The following is a 20,557-nucleotide window of genomic DNA, read 5'->3' as shown; positions in this document are numbered from 1 at the left end:
TAAGCATAAATGTTTGGTTAGAAGGGCAACAAAATGTTTAGGTGCTAAAGAAATCATTTATAAAAGTAGACATGACCCTTTTAAATGACTTTTAAAATTGCCTTATTACCATTTGTTTTCAACAAATAAGGGCACCTCGTCGGCCTAAATATATTTTATTGCACCCACAAAGGAAAACTTTTGGAATTTTTTGTTGCAAGTTGAAAGAGAGGAGTGCCTTGAATGCTGTAGAGGTTTATCTGGGTTGACGGCTTTTCTGTGTTTGGATTTGTTCCAGCTGTGCTGCAGTGCTGCTCTCCTACCCACATGGATGCGCTCAGTAGTTGTGTGTCTCCCACTGCCCCTTCCTATGCACACTGCAACTACTTCCAGGTAAGATGCTGGCAACAATGGACATACCCTGCGTCAGGTACAGTACGATTGGCCTTGCAGAATTCCAAAGTGTAATTTTATCTTAATGAGTAGCCACAGGTAAGCTGTGGATTGTGGCCTTAGTTTTTCTCAATTCTTAAAAAAAAAAAAGAGTGTATGTAAATGATGTCTGAGGATTCTTCTAGGCCTACACTATCTTCTTGGCCTACTCTTAGGCACTAGCCACATGTAGCTATTTAAATGTAAATGAATTAAAGTTAAATAAAATTTAAAAATCATTCCTCAGTAGGGAGGGTGGGAGGGAGGGAGACGCAAGAGGGAAGAGATATGGAGATATATGTATATGTACAGCTGATTCACTTTGTTATGAAACAGAAACTAACACACCACTGTAACCAATTATACTCCAATAAAGATGTTAAAAAAAAATCATTCCTCAGTCACACTAGCCACACTTCAGGTGCTTAATAGTTTCATTTGGCTAGTGGTTACCAGATTTTATAGTACAGATAGAGAACATTTTCATCATTGCTGACAGTTAGTTGGAACAATGTTGTTCAGCTGTCAGCAATGGTAAAATTGAATACCATGGTAAAATGAATACCATGGTATACCAATTGAATGGTATACCATGGAATACCAATTGAATACCATGGTAAAAAGTATATACATCACCAAATGACAGATCCTTCCAAGATGGTACAATTACTTTTTTTTTAAAGGAGAAAGGAAAATGATGTCAAAAATGAGAAAGCCCCTATGCTGTAAACACTGCACTTCAATTTTTTCTCGTATTTGTTAGGAAGCAATTGCTTTGATTTAAATGTTGTAGACTACTACTTCTAGGATAAGATTAAATCCCATGTTTGTATTTTTATGCTATAGTTGCTTAAAGATTGGAATTGTTTTCCTTTGATATCATGTAGTCATGATAGCTTCTGTTCTTTAGAGAATATCTTACTATTGACATTCCAGTACTCAAAAGAACATTCCTTTTTTTCTTTTTTGTCTTTTCTTTCTTTCTTTCTTTTCTTTTTTTGAGGAGTATAGAATCAGATCAAGGGGACTTAGCTGGACATTTTTAATGGCAGTTGTCATCAAGCATGTTAGTCTAGCTGATTCATCTTCACTGGAAGGACATATCTATCTCACAAATTAGATGCTCTTGTCTGTAGATCCAGGCATTCTCTCCCCTGGATCATACTGGAGATACTCTGTTGGTGTTATATCTTGATTATATTTATGTTTTAAATAAATCATTTAAAACATCTTTGAAGACCTTTGCTTACTACAAAGACAATACATGTTCACTGTAGGAAAATAGAGATAAGTAGACGTAAAATTTTTAAATCGAAAAAAGTGAAGTATTTCAGATAACATTCTGGAAATAAATGCAGTTAGTTTTGTTGGCCTGCAGATATGAGTGTGCATGAATGGTCAGTATATTGCAGTGGTTAAGAGCAAGAACTCTGGAGTCAGGCACACCTAGGTTTGAAGCCTGACTCTGTCAGTTACTTCTTTGTGACTTTGTATAAATTATGAAGTTTCTCTGAACTTCAGTTCCATCTTTTGGAAATAGAGATGATCACATTTCATAGACCTCTTGTGAGGATTAAATGAAATAATGTATGTAAAGCACTTTGTATGTGCTTGGCACATAGTAAGAACTCAGTAAGTGGGGCTATCAGCTATAGTAAAGTAGCTTGACGCTTAAACCATTTAGATTTACATTATTTGGCATTAGTGGCCTTCAAATCATTGACGCAATCATTGTCGATGTGTTTGGCAATATTGACTCACTACATGTTTTATTTAATAGTAACTCTTCCATATCTTATGTTTATAACCTGAGATATTCAGCAAACATTTATTGAATGCCTGCTCTGTGCAAAGTACTATGTATAAGAGAATACATCTTGAAGATATCAGTCTAAAAGTGACAACTATTTTAATCTATTGTTTTATTATTAAAATAAATAATCTCAGGACCAAAGGACATTTGATATTCCATACATTTTTTCCCAGATCATTTGGAACAGAATATCAGTACCTCCCCCCTGAATCTATAGAAGCATTGGTGGACTTGTGAGCATCCTGTGTTTGACATTTCCTTACTACATTTCTAAAACAGTATATTGCAGATACAAGTGATGTTTTTGTCTGTCAACCTTTATGGAAGAATTTGGTTTATAGACATTTTATCAACAAATAGGTTTTTGGGTACTATGGCTTTTTTGATTTTGTGTACTTTAACCCTGAGAATTATTGGTCCATTCCAGTATTAAACTTGATACAGTGGTTGACATATAATAGTTCCTGTGTAAGTGTTAACAATAGAGTCGAAGCTACCACTGCTGAAAAGTTGATTGGCATTCAAGTTTTCTGAGTGAGCTTTAAGTTTAATTTGTTTATATTTAGCATTCATCAGCCTACATGTTGTTGCTTTCCTCCTTAATCTCATCTTTGGTTTTCTATCCAAACAGTCCTATTTTCTCTTTTCCCAGAATTCTCCAGTGCAACCTTCCTATCCAGTTGAATTTCTGCCTTCTAATTGGCCTTGCAGTGCTACTGATGAAAATAAAAAGACAGAAGTAAACCTAGAGGCTGTTTTTCAGATAGTAGATGAGTTGCATTCCTCCCCTAAATTGGAGACGGTAAAGGTGGAGCCTGTTGAGAATCAGTGCTCAACATCTCCATCTAACAGAGGCCAACATATCCTAGCTAATTCACACAACAGCAATCCATCTTCCACAAGTCAAGCCAGCCAGCTGGAGCCACTTACTGCTGTAGGCTCAGATATTACGTCTTTTGTGGTTGGAACAGAACAAGCAATTACCGGCTCTCTACCACAGTCACCTGAGTACATCTATACCATCCACACAGCTCAGCCTGTTGAAGATACTACAATGCAGGAGTCTGCAGCCAACCAGCAAGCTCATGTCAAACTGAAGGAGCAGCTAAGTCATAATCCGTCTCCGTCTTCAGTAGCATTTGTGCAGGAAGGGCTACCGTTCAGCACACACCAGGTAAGAGGCAAAGAAAAAATCCTGATAGAGCGCAAAGGTACCTAGGAGTGGTACTTCCACTCCTTGCTGAAGGAGTTCTTCTTGCTGAAGACTTCTTGCTGAAGACTGTTCTAGTGGAGACTTTGTCCAGGTTTTATTTGGGTTTAATACCCGTTCATTATGCTCTCCAGAAGGATCGTGTCCCAGTGGTTATGCACAAAAGATTCAGAAAGAAGTAACCTTAACCCTCAGGCATCCTCTCACTACGTTGTGGTCTGAAGTCAGCCTCTAGAGAGGCAGTCTAAATGAGCATTGTGGTATGACTTATTTTCATGTTAAAAGCATCCCTTGGGCTTCCCTGGTGGTGCAGTGGTTGAGAGTCCGCCTGCTGATGCAGGGGACACGGGTTCGTGCCCCGGTCCGGGAAGATCCCACATGCCGCGGAGCGGCTAGGCCCCTAAGCCATGGCTGCTGAGCCTGTGCGTCCGGAGCCTGTGCTCCGCAACGGGAGAGGCCACAACAGTGAGAGGCCCGCGTACTGCAAAAAAAAAAAAAAAAAAAAGCATCCCTTGAGTTTTGCTTCCTACCTTAGTTTGGATGGACTAGGTGTGCCTGGCTGATTAAATTCCACTCCTCAGAAGGGATGGTTTATCTCATAGATAATATCAGGACTTTGCTGGCCATTTGTAGCATGGAGGTAAGGAGGTGATTGGAGGTGTGTTTTCCTTCTTTCTTACAGCATCATTGAATTCTCAATGTTTAAAAAAGATTTATTTATTTACTTAATTTATTTTTGGCTGTGTCGGGTCTTAGTTGCAGCAGGCGGGATCTTCCGTTGTGGCGTGCAGGTTTTCTCTCTCTCGTGGTGGTGTGCAGGCTCCAAGGCGTGTGGGCTTTGTGGTTTGTGGCACGCCGGCTCTCTCGTTGAGGCGCGTAGGCTCAGTAGTTGTGGCGTGAGGGTTTCGTTGCCCCGTGGCATGTGGGATCTTAGTTCCCTGACCAGGGATTGCACTCGCTTCCCCTGCATTGGAAGGCGGCTTCCTTCCCACTGGACCCCCAGGGACGTCCCTACGGACTTCCGCCGTGACTTGACAGTGTGTGCTGTGTTTGGGTCCCCGCTCACACCCTCATCCCTGACGCAGACGTCTGGCTCTAGTGTGGGAGGCAGATTCTGAAGGTAGAGACTAAGTCCTTGATTTCTGCTAGCTTCTGACGGGGACAGGAATAAACTTTGATTCTAAAAAATAAAAGTACATCCAAATTAAAATCATGTCCGTGATTAAGTATGTTTTTCCTACCTAATTGTTTCTTGATCTTAGCCTGATACGTATTTATTTCATTTCGGATTTTTTTTCTTTAATGGAACTGAAAATGTCTTCATTGGTAGAGATTCCCAAGATAACTTTTTGGCAGTTTGCGTGTATGTGTGTGTTGTGGGGTGGGGGGGGCGGGTTTTGGCCGCACCGCACGTTTTGTGGGATTTCAGTTTCCTGACCAGGGATTCAACCCAGGCCCTCGGCAGTGAGAGAGCAGAGTCCTAACCAATGGACCACCAGGGAATTTATGGCAGTTTTTAAAATGCATTCTTTTCTAGCTCTAACTTTATTTTATTTTATTTTTGCGGTACGCGGGCCTCTCACCGCCGTGGCCTCTCCCATTGCAGAGCACAGGCTCTGGATGCGCAGGCTCAGCGGCCATGGCTCACGGGCCCAGCCGCTCCGCGGCACGTGGGATCCTCCCGGACCAGGGCACGAACCCATGTCCCCTGCATCGGCAGGCGGACTCTCAACCACTGCGCCACCAGGAAAGCCCCTAGCTCTAACTTTAGATCCAAATATCTTATGGGTTTTGGGGGTTTATTTATTTATTTAATTTATTTTTGGCTGTGTTGGGTCTTCATTGCTGCGCATGGGCTTTCTCTAGTTACGGCAAGTGAGGGATACTCTTCGTTGCGATGCGTGGGCTTCTCATTGCAGTGGCTTCTCTTGTTGTGGAGCACCGGCTCTAGGTGTGCAGGCTTCAGTAGTTGTGGTGCACAGGCTTAGTTGCTCCGCGGCATGTGGAATCTTCCTGGACCAGGGCTCGTACCCGGTCCCCTGCATTGGCAGGCAGATTCTTAACCACTGCACCATCAGGGAAGCCCATCTTATGGTTTTTATCAACTCATTGTCCTTCTTGAGCCCAACTGTTGAGACCCGGTATACTATGTATTAATATTATAAATTCAGTAGACCAAAGATAGTCCCATTATGTTTCAAATATGCCTGTGAAAAGAACATGAAATTTGCCTTTATTCCTTCATAGTCACATCCAAAAGATTAGATTTCGTACCTTAAAATTGCATTCACACAGTTATTTTTTTTTTAAAAAAATGGATATCACAGCTTTTGAAAGCTATATATGTATATATATATATATATATATATATATATTTTTTTTTTTTTTTCTGTACGCGGGCCTCTCACTGTTGTGGCCTCTCCCGTTGCGGAGCACAGGCTCCGGATGCGCAGGCTCAGCAGCCATGGCTCACGGGCCTAGCCGCTCTGCGGCATGTGGGATCTTCCCGGACCGGGGCACGAACCCGTGTCCCCTGCATCGGCAGGCGGACTCTCAACCACTGAGCCACCAGGGAAGCCCTGAAAGCTATATTTTGAACTCCTAGCTCTACTTCATTATATTGTTTTATTTTAAAATAAGTTCATAAACAAATAGAGTATTTGAGAAGTTGGTCAGCTTGACAAAGGGATTTGATATTCCAAAGAAAACATAGGAACTCCAAGAGAGAAATTCATATGTCATAAGCAGAGCAGATCTAGATTTTATAGGGAGTGAAGCTTATACAAATTTGAGGTCCTCATTAAGCCAAAGAATACAAAATTAATAGAATAAAGTGTTTACAACCCCTTTGACATCAGCCAGTATACATCTTACTACCGAAATATACATCTTACTACCGAATATTCAGATTAGCTTAACAAAATCTGGTCTTTTTTTTTTTTTTTTTTTTTGCAGTATGCGGCCCTCTCACTGCTGTGGCCTCTCCCGTTGCGGAGCACAGGCTCCGGACGCGCAGGCTCAGCAGCCATGGCTCACGGGCCCAGCCGCTCTGCAGCATGTGGGGTCCTCCCGGACCGGGGCACGAACCCATGTCCCCTGCATTGGCAGGCGGACTCTCAACCACTGCACCACCAGGGAAGCCCGGGTGGTATCATTCTTAAGGATGAAAAGCCTTACAGTCTTATTTGTTGGATCATGTTTCTATAGTAGAACTCCTCTGATAAAATATCTTAACTTTTAGTAGATATTTGGGGAAAATTTGGAATAATGAGTGGGTTTAATATTTTAGGTGGATGCCAGTATAAAATGCCAGATCAAAACACCTGAGAATATCTTGCCTTCAGAACAGATGGAATTCCTTATTTCAGAAATGGGGCCTGCTAGCAAGCCTAGTAAAGACACAGGTTTATCCACTCCAGCCAGATACAGAGAGCAAAGAAGCAACTCACAGCAAGGAGAGTCCCCTGGTAAGGATTATTGTGCTCTAGAATGCTAGCAGTAGAATCATAGTGTAGAATTAATATATGAGTGATAATTTTTCTGGTCTTCATTTATTATTCAAAATTGTAATATACTAATCACATTGCTGTTTCATACAACTGCAATTTTAACTCTTTATTTTTTTCTTAATCATCCTTTTAAAGTATGTAAAAGTTATATTCCAGTATTGCATGTAAGAATATGAGCTTTTGAAAAGAGAACATGGTAAGTAAAAGCAAAGGAATTTGGATTATTTAACTTGGAGAATGCAAGGATGAAGGGTGATTCAATAACTGCTTCAGATGCCAAAGACTTTGTAATTACGGAAGTACAAGTACTTGTTCTCTTATTAGCAGAGTATAGTACAAGAGGGAATGTGCTTAAATTGTGGCAGGAAAAAATTAGATGGACATTAAAGACATTATCCTGAGTATATTATAAAGATACTCTAAAGTATGACTCTGTATCAGTGGGATTTTTCTTGTGGTATGTAGGAACCCGAGTGATTGTAGTACAGTTGCTGCTACTCTTTCTAGGGAAATTGGAAAGAATCATTTTTTTAAGAAAATGGTGACATCCAATAAAACATGTTTCTTGTATGATCGAAAACCAAGTCATCAGAGTCTTCAGTGGACAGCTTGAATATTCTCAAATTATATGCATGTCAGAGGCATGCAATTCAGTGAATTAATAAATCAGATTAAGCAATCATTTTAACCTATAAAAATGGGAAAAATCTTGGGAACTTCTGTGAGAATTTCTCCAAAAAGTAAACTAATAGTAATGTGATCGAGATGTTGTTTAGACTCATTGGGTTCTTTCTGCAAAATGCCTTTTAGACTAAAAGCTATCTTGATCACTCATCTTATTTGTTAAACTTAGCTTGCACAGTTGCTTTAGGTTGAGTATATGATCCAATATACGGTCAAAGATTAAGATTTCTTACCACTGAAGATGTTCAAAGCAATGGCATAGACTTTGAAGGCAATTTAGAAAAGGACAGTGATGAATATTTACTACACACTCACTTTTATGACATACAGCAAACTTTATGAAACTGGTATTATCGTCTTAAAGATCGGGAAACTTAATCTTGGAGAGGATAAGTAACTTGTTCAAGATCACATTAATTTAGCTAATATTCTACTCACAGTCCTTCTGTTGACTGTGTCCTTTGATGCACAGAAGTTTTAAGTTTTATGTAGTCCCATTTGTCTACCTTTCCTTTTGTTGCCTGGGCTTTTGGTGTTGTATCCAAGAAAGCATTGCCAAGTCCAGTGTCATGAAGTTTTTCCACTATGTTTTCTTCCAGGAGTTTTATAGTTTTAGGTCTTATATTTAGGTCTTTAGTCCATTTTGAGTTAATATTTATAGACAGTGTAAGATAAGGGTCCAACTTTATTCTTTTGCATGTGGACATCCAGTTTTCCTAGCACCATTTGTTGAAGAGACCTTTCCCCATTGAGCGGCCTTGGCATCCTTGTTGAAAGTCATCTGACCATATATGTGAGGGTTTATTTCTGGTTTCTTTATTCCAGTCCACTGGTCTATTTTTCTGTCATTATGCCAGTACCATATGATCTCTGTTTAACCAATCAATTCTGCCATTGTAGCACAAAAGCAGTCATAGATAATACATAAATGAATGGTTGTGGCTGTGCTTCAGTAAAACTATTTACAAAAACAGTTGCTGGGCCCAATTTGACCCAAAGGTCATAATTTACCAACCTCTGAGTTAAACTAACAGTTTATTTCTGAAAAGCAACAGTGGAAGCCAGAAAGGAGTAGAATCATATTTTTAGTATATTAAAAGAAATCTGCAGTCCTGGAAATCTCTACCCGGCCAAAAGATCCTTCAGTAATGATGGCAAAAATGAAGACATTTTCAGATAAACACAAAATAGAGAGCATGTGCCACAGCAGATAAACAGTAAAGGAAATTCTACAGGGTGGTCTTCAGGCAGCAGGAAACAAGGAGACATACTGTAGCTTCTAGGGTAATCACCAAAATTGGTATAGAAATAATCCCAAAAAAGGCAGGAAAGGAGGAAGCAAGGAATTAAAAATAAGGAAGACAGAGAAAACAAATAATAAAATGGTTGACCCAAATTTAGCCAATACAACTATTATATGTAAATGGTCTTAAAATCTCAAAGACAGAGATTGCTAGAGTAGATAAAAGGGCAAACTCCTACTATAGGCTGGCTACAGGAGACATGTAGGTTGAAAGTAAGTGGATAGAAAAAGATACAACATGCAAACAGGAAGAATGAGAAGGCTGGTATGGTTATTTTTAATATCAGAAAAAATAGACTTTAAGACAAAGAGTGTTATAAAGAGGGCCACTTCATAATGATGAACAGTTCATCAGGGAGGTGTATCAACTGTAAATGTGTTTTTTGTAGTAATGGAGCTTCAAAATACATGAAGCAAAAATTGACAGAAATTAAAGGGGGAAACACAATTCCTCAATGTACTAGGATATTTTAACACTTCTGTCTAAGCAATTGATAGAATAACTAGATAAAATATCAGTAAAGACATAGAAGATCTGAACAACATAAACACCTTGATCTAATTGGCATTTACAGTACACTGAGCATCCAACAACTGCAGAATATACATTGTTCTCAAGTGCATATAGCACATTTACCAGGATAGGTCATTCATTGGGCCATAATACAAGTCTCAATACATTTAAAAGAACTGAAGTCATACAAAGTGTACTCTCTGAATATAACAGGATTAAATTAGAAATCAGTAACAGAGTAATTAGGAGAACCTCAAATATCTGGAAATAAAGTGACATACTTCTAAATAATTTGTGAATCGAAGACAAAATCACAAAGAAAATTAGAAAATACTTTGACAATGAAAATACAACATCACAGTTTGTGGGATGCAGCTAAAGCAGTGTTAGAATGAAATGTGTAGCTTTAAATGCTAATATTAGAAAAGAAGTAAGATCTAAAATCAATGACCTGAGGTTTTACCGTACGAAACTAGAAAAAGAAGAGGAAAGTAAACCCAAAGTAAATATTAAAAATAAAAATAGAAATCAATGATATAGAAAACAGACAACTGAGAAGACTAACAAATATAAAACTGGCTTTTTGAAAAGATCAACAAAATTGACAAACTCCTAGCTACACTGATCAGGAAAAAGAGAACACAAATCATAACTACCAAGAATGAAAAGAGATTAACACCTCAGAATCTATGAATAGTAAAAGGATAGTAAGAGAATACTGTGAACAGTCTTATGTTAATGAACACAACCACATAAATGGAATAGCCACAGTTCTTAAAAAATACACCTTGTCAAAATTCACACAAGAAGAACCAATGAATAGCCCTATATAGATTAAAGAAGTTGGTTATCAAACATTTTCCTCAAAAGAAGAAAGAAAACTACAGACTAATAATCCTCATGAATATAGATGCAAAAATAATTAACAAAATATAAGTAAATTGAATGCAACAATATGTAAAAAGGCTGATCGACAAAGTAGAGTTTGTCTCAAGAATGCAAGGCTTGATTGAATTTCAAATGCTAATATTATTCACCATATTAACAGAGTAAAGGAGAAAAAACTCTGTGATGATTTCAGTAGATTCAAGGAGAGCACTTGACAGACTTCAGCGCTCATTCGTAATAAAAACTCTCAGCAAAGTAGGAATAGTAGAACATTTCTCAAACTGATAAAGAGTATCTATAAAATATGTATAGTGAGGATCATGATTAATAGCGAAAGACTAAACTGTTTACTCCAGAGATTGGGAACAAGGCAAGGATGCCCACTTTACCACCTGTATTCAGTATTGTACTGGTGGACCTATAGCCATTGCAATAGGCAAGAAAAAGAAGTAAAAGGCGTAAAGATTGGAAAGCACACAACTGGAAAATGAAATTTAAAACAAATCAAACATTTATGGTAGGCCCCAAATCATAAGATACCTAGGAATAAGTTGAACACAAGATGTCTAAGGCCTCTACGCTGAAAACTACAAATTTTGCTGAAAGAAATTAAAGAAGACAAATAAATGGAAAGATGTGCCGTGTTCATGGATAAGAATACCCAATATTGTTAAAATGACAGTTCTCCCCAAGTTGATCTATAAATTCAATGCAATCCTAATCAAAATTCTAGTAGACTTTTTTTTCTTTAATGACAAGCTGATTCTAAAATTTAAAAGAAAATGCAAAGGACAGAGATGAACCAAAGCAATTTTTAAAAATAAAAAATTGGAGGAGACTTCACCAGATTTCAAGACTTACCATAAAGCTAAAATAGTCAAAATCGTTTGGTATTGGTGAGAGTCCAGAAATAGATCCACACATATGTGGTCTATTGATTTTCAACAAAGGTGCTAAGGCAGTGCAATGGAGAAAGGAAAGTGTTTTCAACAAAAATTAACGTTGACCCATACCTCGCCTCGGCCCAAAGGAGCAAGATGGCGGAGTAGAAGGATGTGCGCTCACTCCCTCTTGCAAGAGCAGCGGAATCACAACTAACTGCTGAACAGTCATCGACAGGAAGACGCTGGAACTCACCAAAAAAGATACCCCACATCCAGAGACAAAGGAGAAGCCACAGTGAGACGGTAGGAGGGGCACAATCACAATAAAATCAAATCCCATAACTGCTGGGTGGGTGACTCACAGACTGGAGAACACTTATACTACAGAAGTCCACCCACTGGAGTGAAGGTTCTGAGCCCCACGTCAGGCTTCCCAACCTGGGGGTCTGGCAACAGGAGGAGGAATTCCTAGAGAATCAGACTTTGAAGGCTAGCGGGATTTGATTGCAGGACTTCGACAGGACTAGGGGAAACAGAGACTCCATTCTTGGAGGGCACACACAAAGTAGTATGTGCATCAGGACCCAGGGGAAGGAGCCGTGACCCCCATAGGAGACTGAACCAGACCTACCCACTAGTGTTGGAGGGTCTCCTGCAGAGGCGGGGGTGGCTGTGGCTCAATGTGAGGACAAGGGCACTGGCAGCAGAAGTTCTGGGAAGTACTCCTTGGCATGAGCCCTACCAGAGTCCGCCATTAGCCCCACCAAAGAGCCAGGTAGCCTCCAGTGTTGGGTCGCCTCAGGCCAAACAACCAACAGGGAGGGAACCCAGCCCCACCCATCAGCAGACAAGTGGATTCAAGTTTTACTGAGCTCTGCCCACCACCAGTCCCTCCCATCAGGAAAATTGCACAAGCCTCTTAGATAGCCTCATCCACCAGAGGGCAGACAGCAGAAGCAAGAAGAACTACAATCCTGCAGCCTGTGGAACAAAAACCACATTCACAGAAAGATAGACAAGATGAAAAGACAGAGGGCTATATGCCAGATGAAGGAAAAGATAAAACCCCAGAAAAACAACTAAATGAAGTAGAGAGAGGCAACCCTCCAGAAAAAGAATTCAGAATAATGATAGTGAAGACGATCCAGGACCTCAGAAGAAGAATGGAGGCAAAGATTGAGAAGATGCAAGAAATGTTTAACAAAGACCTAGAAGAATTAAAGAACAAACAAACGGAGATGAACAATACAATAACTGAAATGAAAAACACAATAGAAGGAATCAATAGCAGAATAACTGAGGCAGAAGAACAGATAAGTGACCTGGGAGACAGAATGGTGGAATTCACTGCTGTGGAACAGAATAAAGAAAAAAGAATGAAAAGAAATGATGATCTTTTGACAAAATTCAACACCCATTTATGATAACAACTCTATAGAAAGTGGGCACAGAGGGAACCTACCGCAACATAAAAAAGGCCATATATGACAAACCCACAGCAAACATCATTCTCAATGGTGAAAATCTGAAAGCAGTTCCTCTAAGATCAGGAAGAAGATGAGGATGTCCACTCTTGCCCCTATGATTCAACATAGTTTTGGAAATCCTAGCCATGGCAATCAGAGAAGAAAAAAATAAAAGGAATACAAATTGGAAAAGAAGAGTAAAACTCTCACTGTTTGCAGATGACATGATACTATACATAGAGAACCCTAACGCTGCCACCAGAAAACTACTAGAGCTAATCAATGAATTTGGTAAAGTTTGCAGGATACAAAATTAATGCACAGAAATCTCTTGCATTCCTATACACTAATGATGAAAAATCTGAAAGAGAAATTAAGGAAACACTCCCATTTACCATTGCAACAAAATGAATAAAGTACCTAGGAGTAAACCTACCTAGGAAGATAAAAGACCTGTATGCAGAAAACTATAAGACACTGATGTAAGCAATTAAAGATGATACAAACAGATGGAGAGATATACCATGTTCTTGGATTGGAAGAATCAATGTTATGAAAATGACTATATTACCCAAAGCAATCTACAGATTCAGTGCAATCCCTATCAAACTACCAACGACATTTTTCACAGAACTAGAACAAAAAATTTCACAATTTGTATGGAGACACAAAAGACCCCAAATAACCAAAGCAACCTTGAGGGAAAAACACAGAGCTGAAGGAATCAGACTCCCTGACTTCAGACTATACTACAAAGCTACAGTAATCAAGACAGTATGGTACTGGCACAAAAACAGAAATATAGATCAATGGAACAGGATAGAAAGCCCAAAGATAAACCCACACACCTATGGTCAACTAATCTATGACAAAGGAGTCAAGGATATACAATGGAGAAAAGACAGTCTCTTCAATAACTGGTGCTGGGAAAACTGGATGGCTACATGTAAAAGAATGAAATTAGAACATTCCCTAACACCATACACAAAAATAAACTCAAAATGGATTAGAGACCTAAAGGTAAGACCGGACACTATAAAACTCTTAGAGGAAAACATGGGAAGAACACTCTCTGACATAAATCACAGCAAGATCTTTTTTTGATCCCCCTCCTAGAGTAATGGAAATAAAAACAAAAATAAACAAATGGGACCTAATGAAACTTAAAAACTTTTGCAAAACAAAGGAAACTACAAACAAGATGAAAAGACAGCCCTCAGAATGGGAGAAAATATTTACAAACGAATCAGTGGAAAAGGGTTAATCTCCAGAATATATACACAGCTCATGCAGCTCGATATTAAAAAAACAAACAACCCGATCAGAAAATGGGCAGAAGACCTAAATAGACATTTCTCCTAAGAAGACATACAGATGGCCAAGAAGCACATGAAAAGCTGCTCAACATCACTAATTATTAGAGAAATGCAAATCAAAACTACAGTGAGGTATCACCTCACAGCAGTTAGAATGGGCATCATCAGAAAATCTACAAACAAATGCTGGCAAGGGTGTGAAGAAAAGGGAACCCTCTTGCACTGTTGGTGGGAATGTAAATTGATACAGCCACTATGGAGAACAGTATGGAGTTTCCTTAAAAAACTAAAAATAGAATTACCACATGACCCAGCAATCCCACTACTGGGCATATACCCAGAGAAAACCATAATTCAAGAAGACACATGCACCCCAATGTTCATTGCAGCACTGTTTACAATAGCCAGGTCATGGAAGCAACCTAAATGCCCATCGACAGACGAATGGATAAAGAAGATGTGGTAAATATATACAGTGGAATATTACTCAACCATAAAAAGGAACGAAATTGGGTCATTTGCAGAGACGTGGATGGATCTAGAGACTGTCATACAGAGTGAAGTAAGTCCGAAAGAGAAAAACAAATATCGTATATTAACGCATATATGTGGAACCTAGAAAAATGGTACATATGAACCGGTTTGCAGGGCAGAAATAAGAGACACAGATGTAGAGAACAAACGTATGGACATCAAAGTGGGGTGGGGGGGTGGGGGATGAACTGGGCGATTGGGATTGACATGTATACACTGATATGTATAAAATGGATAACTAGGGCTTCCCTGGTGGCGCAGTGGTTGAGAGTCCGCCTGCCGATGCAGGGGACACGGGTTCGTGCCCCGGTCCGGGAAGATCCCACGTGCCACGGAGAGGCTGGGCCCGTGAGCCATGGCCACTGAGCCTGCGCCGTCCAGAGCCTGTGCTCCGCAACGGGAGAGGCCACAACAGTGAGAGGCCCGCGTACCGCAAAAAAAAAAAAAAAAAAAAAAAAAAAAAAAAGGATAACTAATAAGAACCTGCTGTATAAAAAAATAAATGAAATTCTAAAATTAAAAAATAATTGACCCATACCTCGCACCATACATAAAAATTAATTTAAAAAGGGATAAAAAAAGAAACAAAATTAACTGAAAATGAATCACAGACCTAAACATAAAACCTAAAACTATAAAAGTTTTTGAAAAAAAATAAGAGACAAGCTTTGCTACTTCGGGCAAAGATTTCTTAGAACACAAAAAGTATGATCAATAAAGAAAAAAGTGATAAATTGGATTTCATCAAAATTTAAAACTTCTGCTCTTTGATAGATATCATTCAGAAAATGAAAAGGCAAGCCAAAGCCTAGGAGAAAATATTGACAGCACATATATCAAAACAAAGACATACCTAGAATATAAAGACTCTTACAGTGCAGTTCAAAAATGGGGTACAATATGAACAGACATTTCACAAAAGATACACAGATGGCCAGAAGCACATGAATAGATGTTTAATCATCAGAGAAGTCAGGTTAAAACTGCAGCGAGATATCACTACACACCAATTAGAATGGCTAAAATTTTTAAAAAAGGAAAAAAACCATGACCGTACCAGGTGTTGATAGGGCACTGGCACTCTCATACACTGCTAGTGGGAGTTTAAAATAGTATAACCACTTTTGGAAACAGTTTGGCAGTTTCTTAAAAATTAAGTTAAATCTGTAAAATCAAGTTAAACTTTGTCCATCCTCTTCTCTCAACCTAATGGCACCTATATTGAGATCATCTGAAAAGGAGGGTTTGATTGGGAAGGTAGCACTCTTAATCTCCCCTTTGCCGTAGTCTATCAGAGATACCTGAGAAAAGCTTGAGGCCCTCTTCAGAGGTACCTCTCACTACTGTTTCAAGTTGGGATAGTAAAGTACTTGGATGCACACCCCAAATTACTGAACGCTAGTCAGTTGGTTTACAACCACACAGGAATATTCCCTTCCGTCTCTGCTTGAACACTGGCTACCTCTAGCCTGAGTTTATCTCTTATTTTAGGGCTTTGCTGAATGTGTCAAGAAAACAGCCAACACAGTGTGAATTTTGCCAGCCTTTCCCCGTATGGTTACATGCTCGCTTGGCATGTGGTCTGCTTTCCGGGGTATCACAGGCAATGATTTTACCAAATGTTTTGACATAGATTTCAAAGATCGCCAACATTGTAGCCTGATGTGTCTTAACCACCTGCTGTCTGACTGCTAAGCCAGTAGTACCACATATTTTAATTTGAATTACAGAAGCACCTCACTTATAGATTCCAAATTCCATATTAGTCCACATATAAGTTAGGCTACTGTAAAAAACGAAACAAAAAAAACAGTGTCTTAAACAATTTAGAAGTTTATTTTTTCCTCATGATAACAGTCCAGAGCTAATGTGGCAGCTTTGCTTTTCTCTGCTAGCCCTTCGGGTGGTACATGGTGAAAGATGGCCCCCCACTCTATCCTCATGTCAGCCAGCAGGGTGCTATAAATATCCCTTCCTTTTATGAGCATAATCACTGCTTATGCTCACATCAGTTTGCCTAGAACTTAGTCACACGAACAGGCTGCAGGGGAGCTTGGAAATGTGGTCTGTAGCTGTGTCCATTTGCCTGTGTAAACAATACCATGATTTAAAAGAAGAATAAATATTAGGAGACAACTAGCAGTCTCTGTTACATGGACTAAGAGAAAATATTTACAACACAAAATATAAAGCATTGTATTCATAATACATACAAGCTTCTACAAATCATTAAGAAATAAAGCAATCCAATAAAAAGAAATAAAATAATATTAATGTGTAGTGCAATTGAAGAAATACACATGACCAATAAGTGTACAGAAAGATGTTGAACCACTCAGATAAATCAGTAATCAGAGAAATGCAAGTTAGAAATCAACCAAAAAAAATTTTTTTTGCCAATCTGACAAAACTTAAATTATTGATAATATCCAGGTTGATAAAGGCGTAGGGGAAAAGGAACCTCCTATACGCTGTAATTGGAATGTAAATTTGTAGAGCCATTTGGAGGGCAATTTGGCATGATCTGTAAATAACTAAAATGCTTATATGCTTTGACTCAGGAATCCCATTCCCAGGAATCTCTCCTACAGAGTTCAGTGTAGTGTGTTATTTATAATAGCAAACATTTGGAAAAGAGCATAAATGCCTGACAGTGGAGTATTAGACAAACTATGATAAATTCATGTAATGAAACACTGTGCAACCATTTAACAAAATAAAGTAGCTTGATATGTTGTTACTTGGAAAGATAGAAAGTGTTCATAATATGTTAAGTGAATGAAGCAAGTTGCAGCATACTGTGTCTAGTACGACCCCCTTTCTAGAACAAAAAATATATATATACTGTAAAATTATAGAAAAAAGTCTGGAAGTAAATAAAACTGATACATATAACAGTGGTCACCTCTGGGAAAGTAGAATTGGAGGTGTAGAGAGGTATTTTTTTTACTTCTTAATTTGTGTATGAGTGTACACAATGGTGGGATTATGGGGAAATCTCCCTTTTTGTATTTGTCTAGATTTTTTAAATTGAAAAAATTTTTAAATAGTTTAAATACTGTAAAGAGTTTCTATAATATGAATATAAAAGCCTCAAAATAATAGGAATGAGCAATTTAATGTTTTGAAAAAAATTTTATATCCCAGATATTAACCTGACTTTTGAGATTTAGATATGATTGACTCAAGCTAACCTTATCCCACCCCAAAAATGCTTTTCTAAGATTTCTGAGAGTTTCTAGGGCTTACAGTGGCTTTTGTTTTTGAGTTTCTGCCTTTGCTTTATTCTAGATTCATCCATTTCTCACCTCCTGTAGGTGTTCTGTCTGCTCCTTGCCAGACCAGATGCAGAGCTCAGCCCCCTTACTTTGATTTCTCCCCTCCCCTGAGCATTTACATAAGGTAGTTGTATGTGTAGCACACTTTTCTGAAGATTTGGTGAGGTAGAAAGTGTTTGCATTTAAAATATTGCAAAGAATTAAAAATGGAATGGTAGCCATTGTTCTTTTTAAAGGGCCTTCAGTCAGTTTACCGCTTTCTCACCTTTCCTTGTCGGTAGTCAATGTGGCCTCCTGTCATGTTGTCCTCTTTCCTTGTACTAGCACCATACCTTCTCTTCTCTGATATCTGATTTTTTTTTTTCTTTCATGTTCTTTAATCAGGCCCTGAATTTTGTGTCTTAGGCAGGGAAGGTTAGGAATCTCTTCTGTTTCCTAATGAGGCCTTGAGACCTTATCTTGCCCAACCGAAACAACCTGTCAAGATATATTCCTCAACAGACAGTTACCTCCCCAAGAGGAACTGTGGTGCCTGCTGTTAAAATAATTTCCTCTCTTATGGTTTTAAGTGTAACTGATAAAGTAGTTAACACATTAATTATCTTTTTAAACTTTTCCTTTTTTTTTTTTTTTCTAATTAAACCTTATCCTTTGGTCAGTGGTGTTGGCAGGTGAGTCTTAATTGACCTTGGCTTCCTGCTGTGAAAGAGAGGAGTTGTGAAATGTTGGCATTATTATGACATCGAATCACATTTTCATTTTATTAGGGGCAGGGAGCAAATAACTTATGCTTAAACTAGAACCTGTTTGCTAAAAAGTTAGCTTTTTTAATGAAAGTGTAAGGAGAAATACAACTTATGAAGTTGCAAATTATTCTTCCTTGATAGAACTTAGCCTAACAAACAGTTGATCTATGAAAACATGGCTACGTATAAAGTCCTGTGGCATTAAAAGATTTTAACCAGGGACTTCCCTGGTGGCGCAGTGGTTGAGAATCTGTCTGCTAATGCAGGGGACACGGGTTCGAGCCCTGGTCTGGGAAGATCCCACATGCCGCGGAGCAACTAGGCCCGTGAGCCACAACTACTGAGCCTGCGCGTCTGGAGCCTGTGCTCCGCAACAAGAGAGGCCGCGATAGTGAGAGGCCCGCACACCGCGATGAAGAGCGTCCCCCGCTTGCCACAACTAGAGAAAGTCCTCGCGCAGAAACGAAGACCCAACACAGCAAAAATGAATTAATTAATTAATAAAAAACTCCTACCCCCAACATCTTCTTTAAAAAAAAAAGATTTTAACCAAAGTCAGTATAAAATTTATATACTATCTATTAGAGGCTGTACAGCACAGTCAATAGGAAGAAAGCTTCTGGTATTAGAAAAAACTAAATTAAAATCTGGATTCTGCTATTTACTTAACTTCACTGAGCCTCAGTTTCTTCATCTGTAAAATGAAGATAATAATAAAACATGTTTATATAAAACATGTAACTGGCTTAGTATGGTGCCTGGCACATAGTAAGTACACGGTAGCAACAGAATTTTAGCAAAATTATTATTTTCATAATACTTACAATTTTATGTTTATTACTGTCAAATGCTTTTCAAATGACTGGTCTCACTTCAAATTCATGTGGGCTCTTAGTGTTGCCCGCAGTTCTGTAATATTTCCCTAGTCAGTACACTCCCCATTTTCCAAAGCCACTTTATCATATCTTCTCTCTGCTCCAACTTCCAACACAACTCCTCTCTTTTCATTCTCAGCTATGACCTTGTTTCTTACTGAGAAAATAGAAGCAGCTAGAAGAGAACTTTCCTATCTTTCCACCAACAAATTTATCAGTCTACCACTTGTGTAACTCTACCCTCTGCCTTTCTTCCTATTATAATGGAAGAAAGCCAGTCCTCCCATATGTGTACACAGTCCCCTTTTGTGTACTCACAGACTTAGCCCTGAACAGTTATCCCCCCTTACTCTTCAATAATTACATCTTACCTTTTATGTTAGATAATTCCCACCAGCATACAAACATGCCATCATAGGTTCTATGTTAAAAGAAATTCCTCTCACCTTCCCTTCATTCATATTTTCATCCAGCTACGCCTCCTTTTTTCTCTTCCCCTTAGAGAAAAGCGCTTTGAAAGCCTATCCTTATCTCAACCAGGTTTTCCAATCAGGTTTTCATTCCGGCTACTCAGCTGAAACTGTTCATGTCAAGGTTTCCAATTACTGCTCTTGTCAAGGTTTCCAATTACTGCCATGTTGCCAAATCCTGTGGTCCATTCTCAGTCCCACTTGACTGTACCTCAGCAGCATTTGAACAGACTACCTCAACCTTCCTGAAATACTTTCTTCACTTGGCTTCTGAAACATCACCCTTTCCTGGTTTTCCTTCAGCCTCACTGGCCACTCCGTAGTTTCTTTTACTGAATCTTCTTTATCTTCCCTGACTTCTAAATATTGATGAGTCCCAGAGGGCAATTTTTGGACCCCTTTCCTTCTCTATTCATTTCCTAGGTTATATCAACAAGTCTCATTGCTTTTATTGTCTAAATGGTGATGACGCCTAAATTTATATCTAAGCCTCTCTCTTCTCTGAACTCCAGATGTGCATACCTTTTTCCCCTTGCCACTTCTTTGCTTGGATGTCCAGTAGTGTCCCAAATGCATTATAATGCCACCCTTTCCCCAGTTTTACTTATTTCAGGAAATAATACTTCTGGTAACCTCTAGTCAACCAGAAGTCTTGG

The 20,557-nt window shown here is 38.8% G+C and overlaps 1 protein-coding gene across 1 annotated transcript in view; it reads left to right on the top strand.

Annotated features, from left to right (window-relative positions):
• The window catches only part of HSF5 (heat shock transcription factor 5), a gene marked incomplete at both ends in the record, with an annotated part of 50,077 nt that overhangs the window by 15,599 nt on the left and 13,921 nt on the right, over positions 1-20,557 (top strand). Inside the window, 3 exons of the mRNA XM_081219575.1 lie at positions 278-372; positions 2,877-3,398; positions 6,724-6,901. Of these exons, the coding sequence (XP_081075701.1) occupies positions 278-372; positions 2,877-3,398; positions 6,724-6,901 (795 nt within the window). The remainder of the gene's footprint in view (positions 1-277; positions 373-2,876; positions 3,399-6,723; positions 6,902-20,557) is intronic.

The sequence above is a fragment of the Mesoplodon bidens genome, assembly GCF_964165515.1.
Source record: "Mesoplodon bidens genome assembly, chromosome: 19".
Taxonomy (NCBI): Eukaryota; Metazoa; Chordata; class Mammalia; order Artiodactyla; family Ziphiidae; genus Mesoplodon; species Mesoplodon bidens.
Note: the sequence above shows the minus strand (reverse complement) of the source record. Positions and strands in the feature narration are given on the sequence as shown.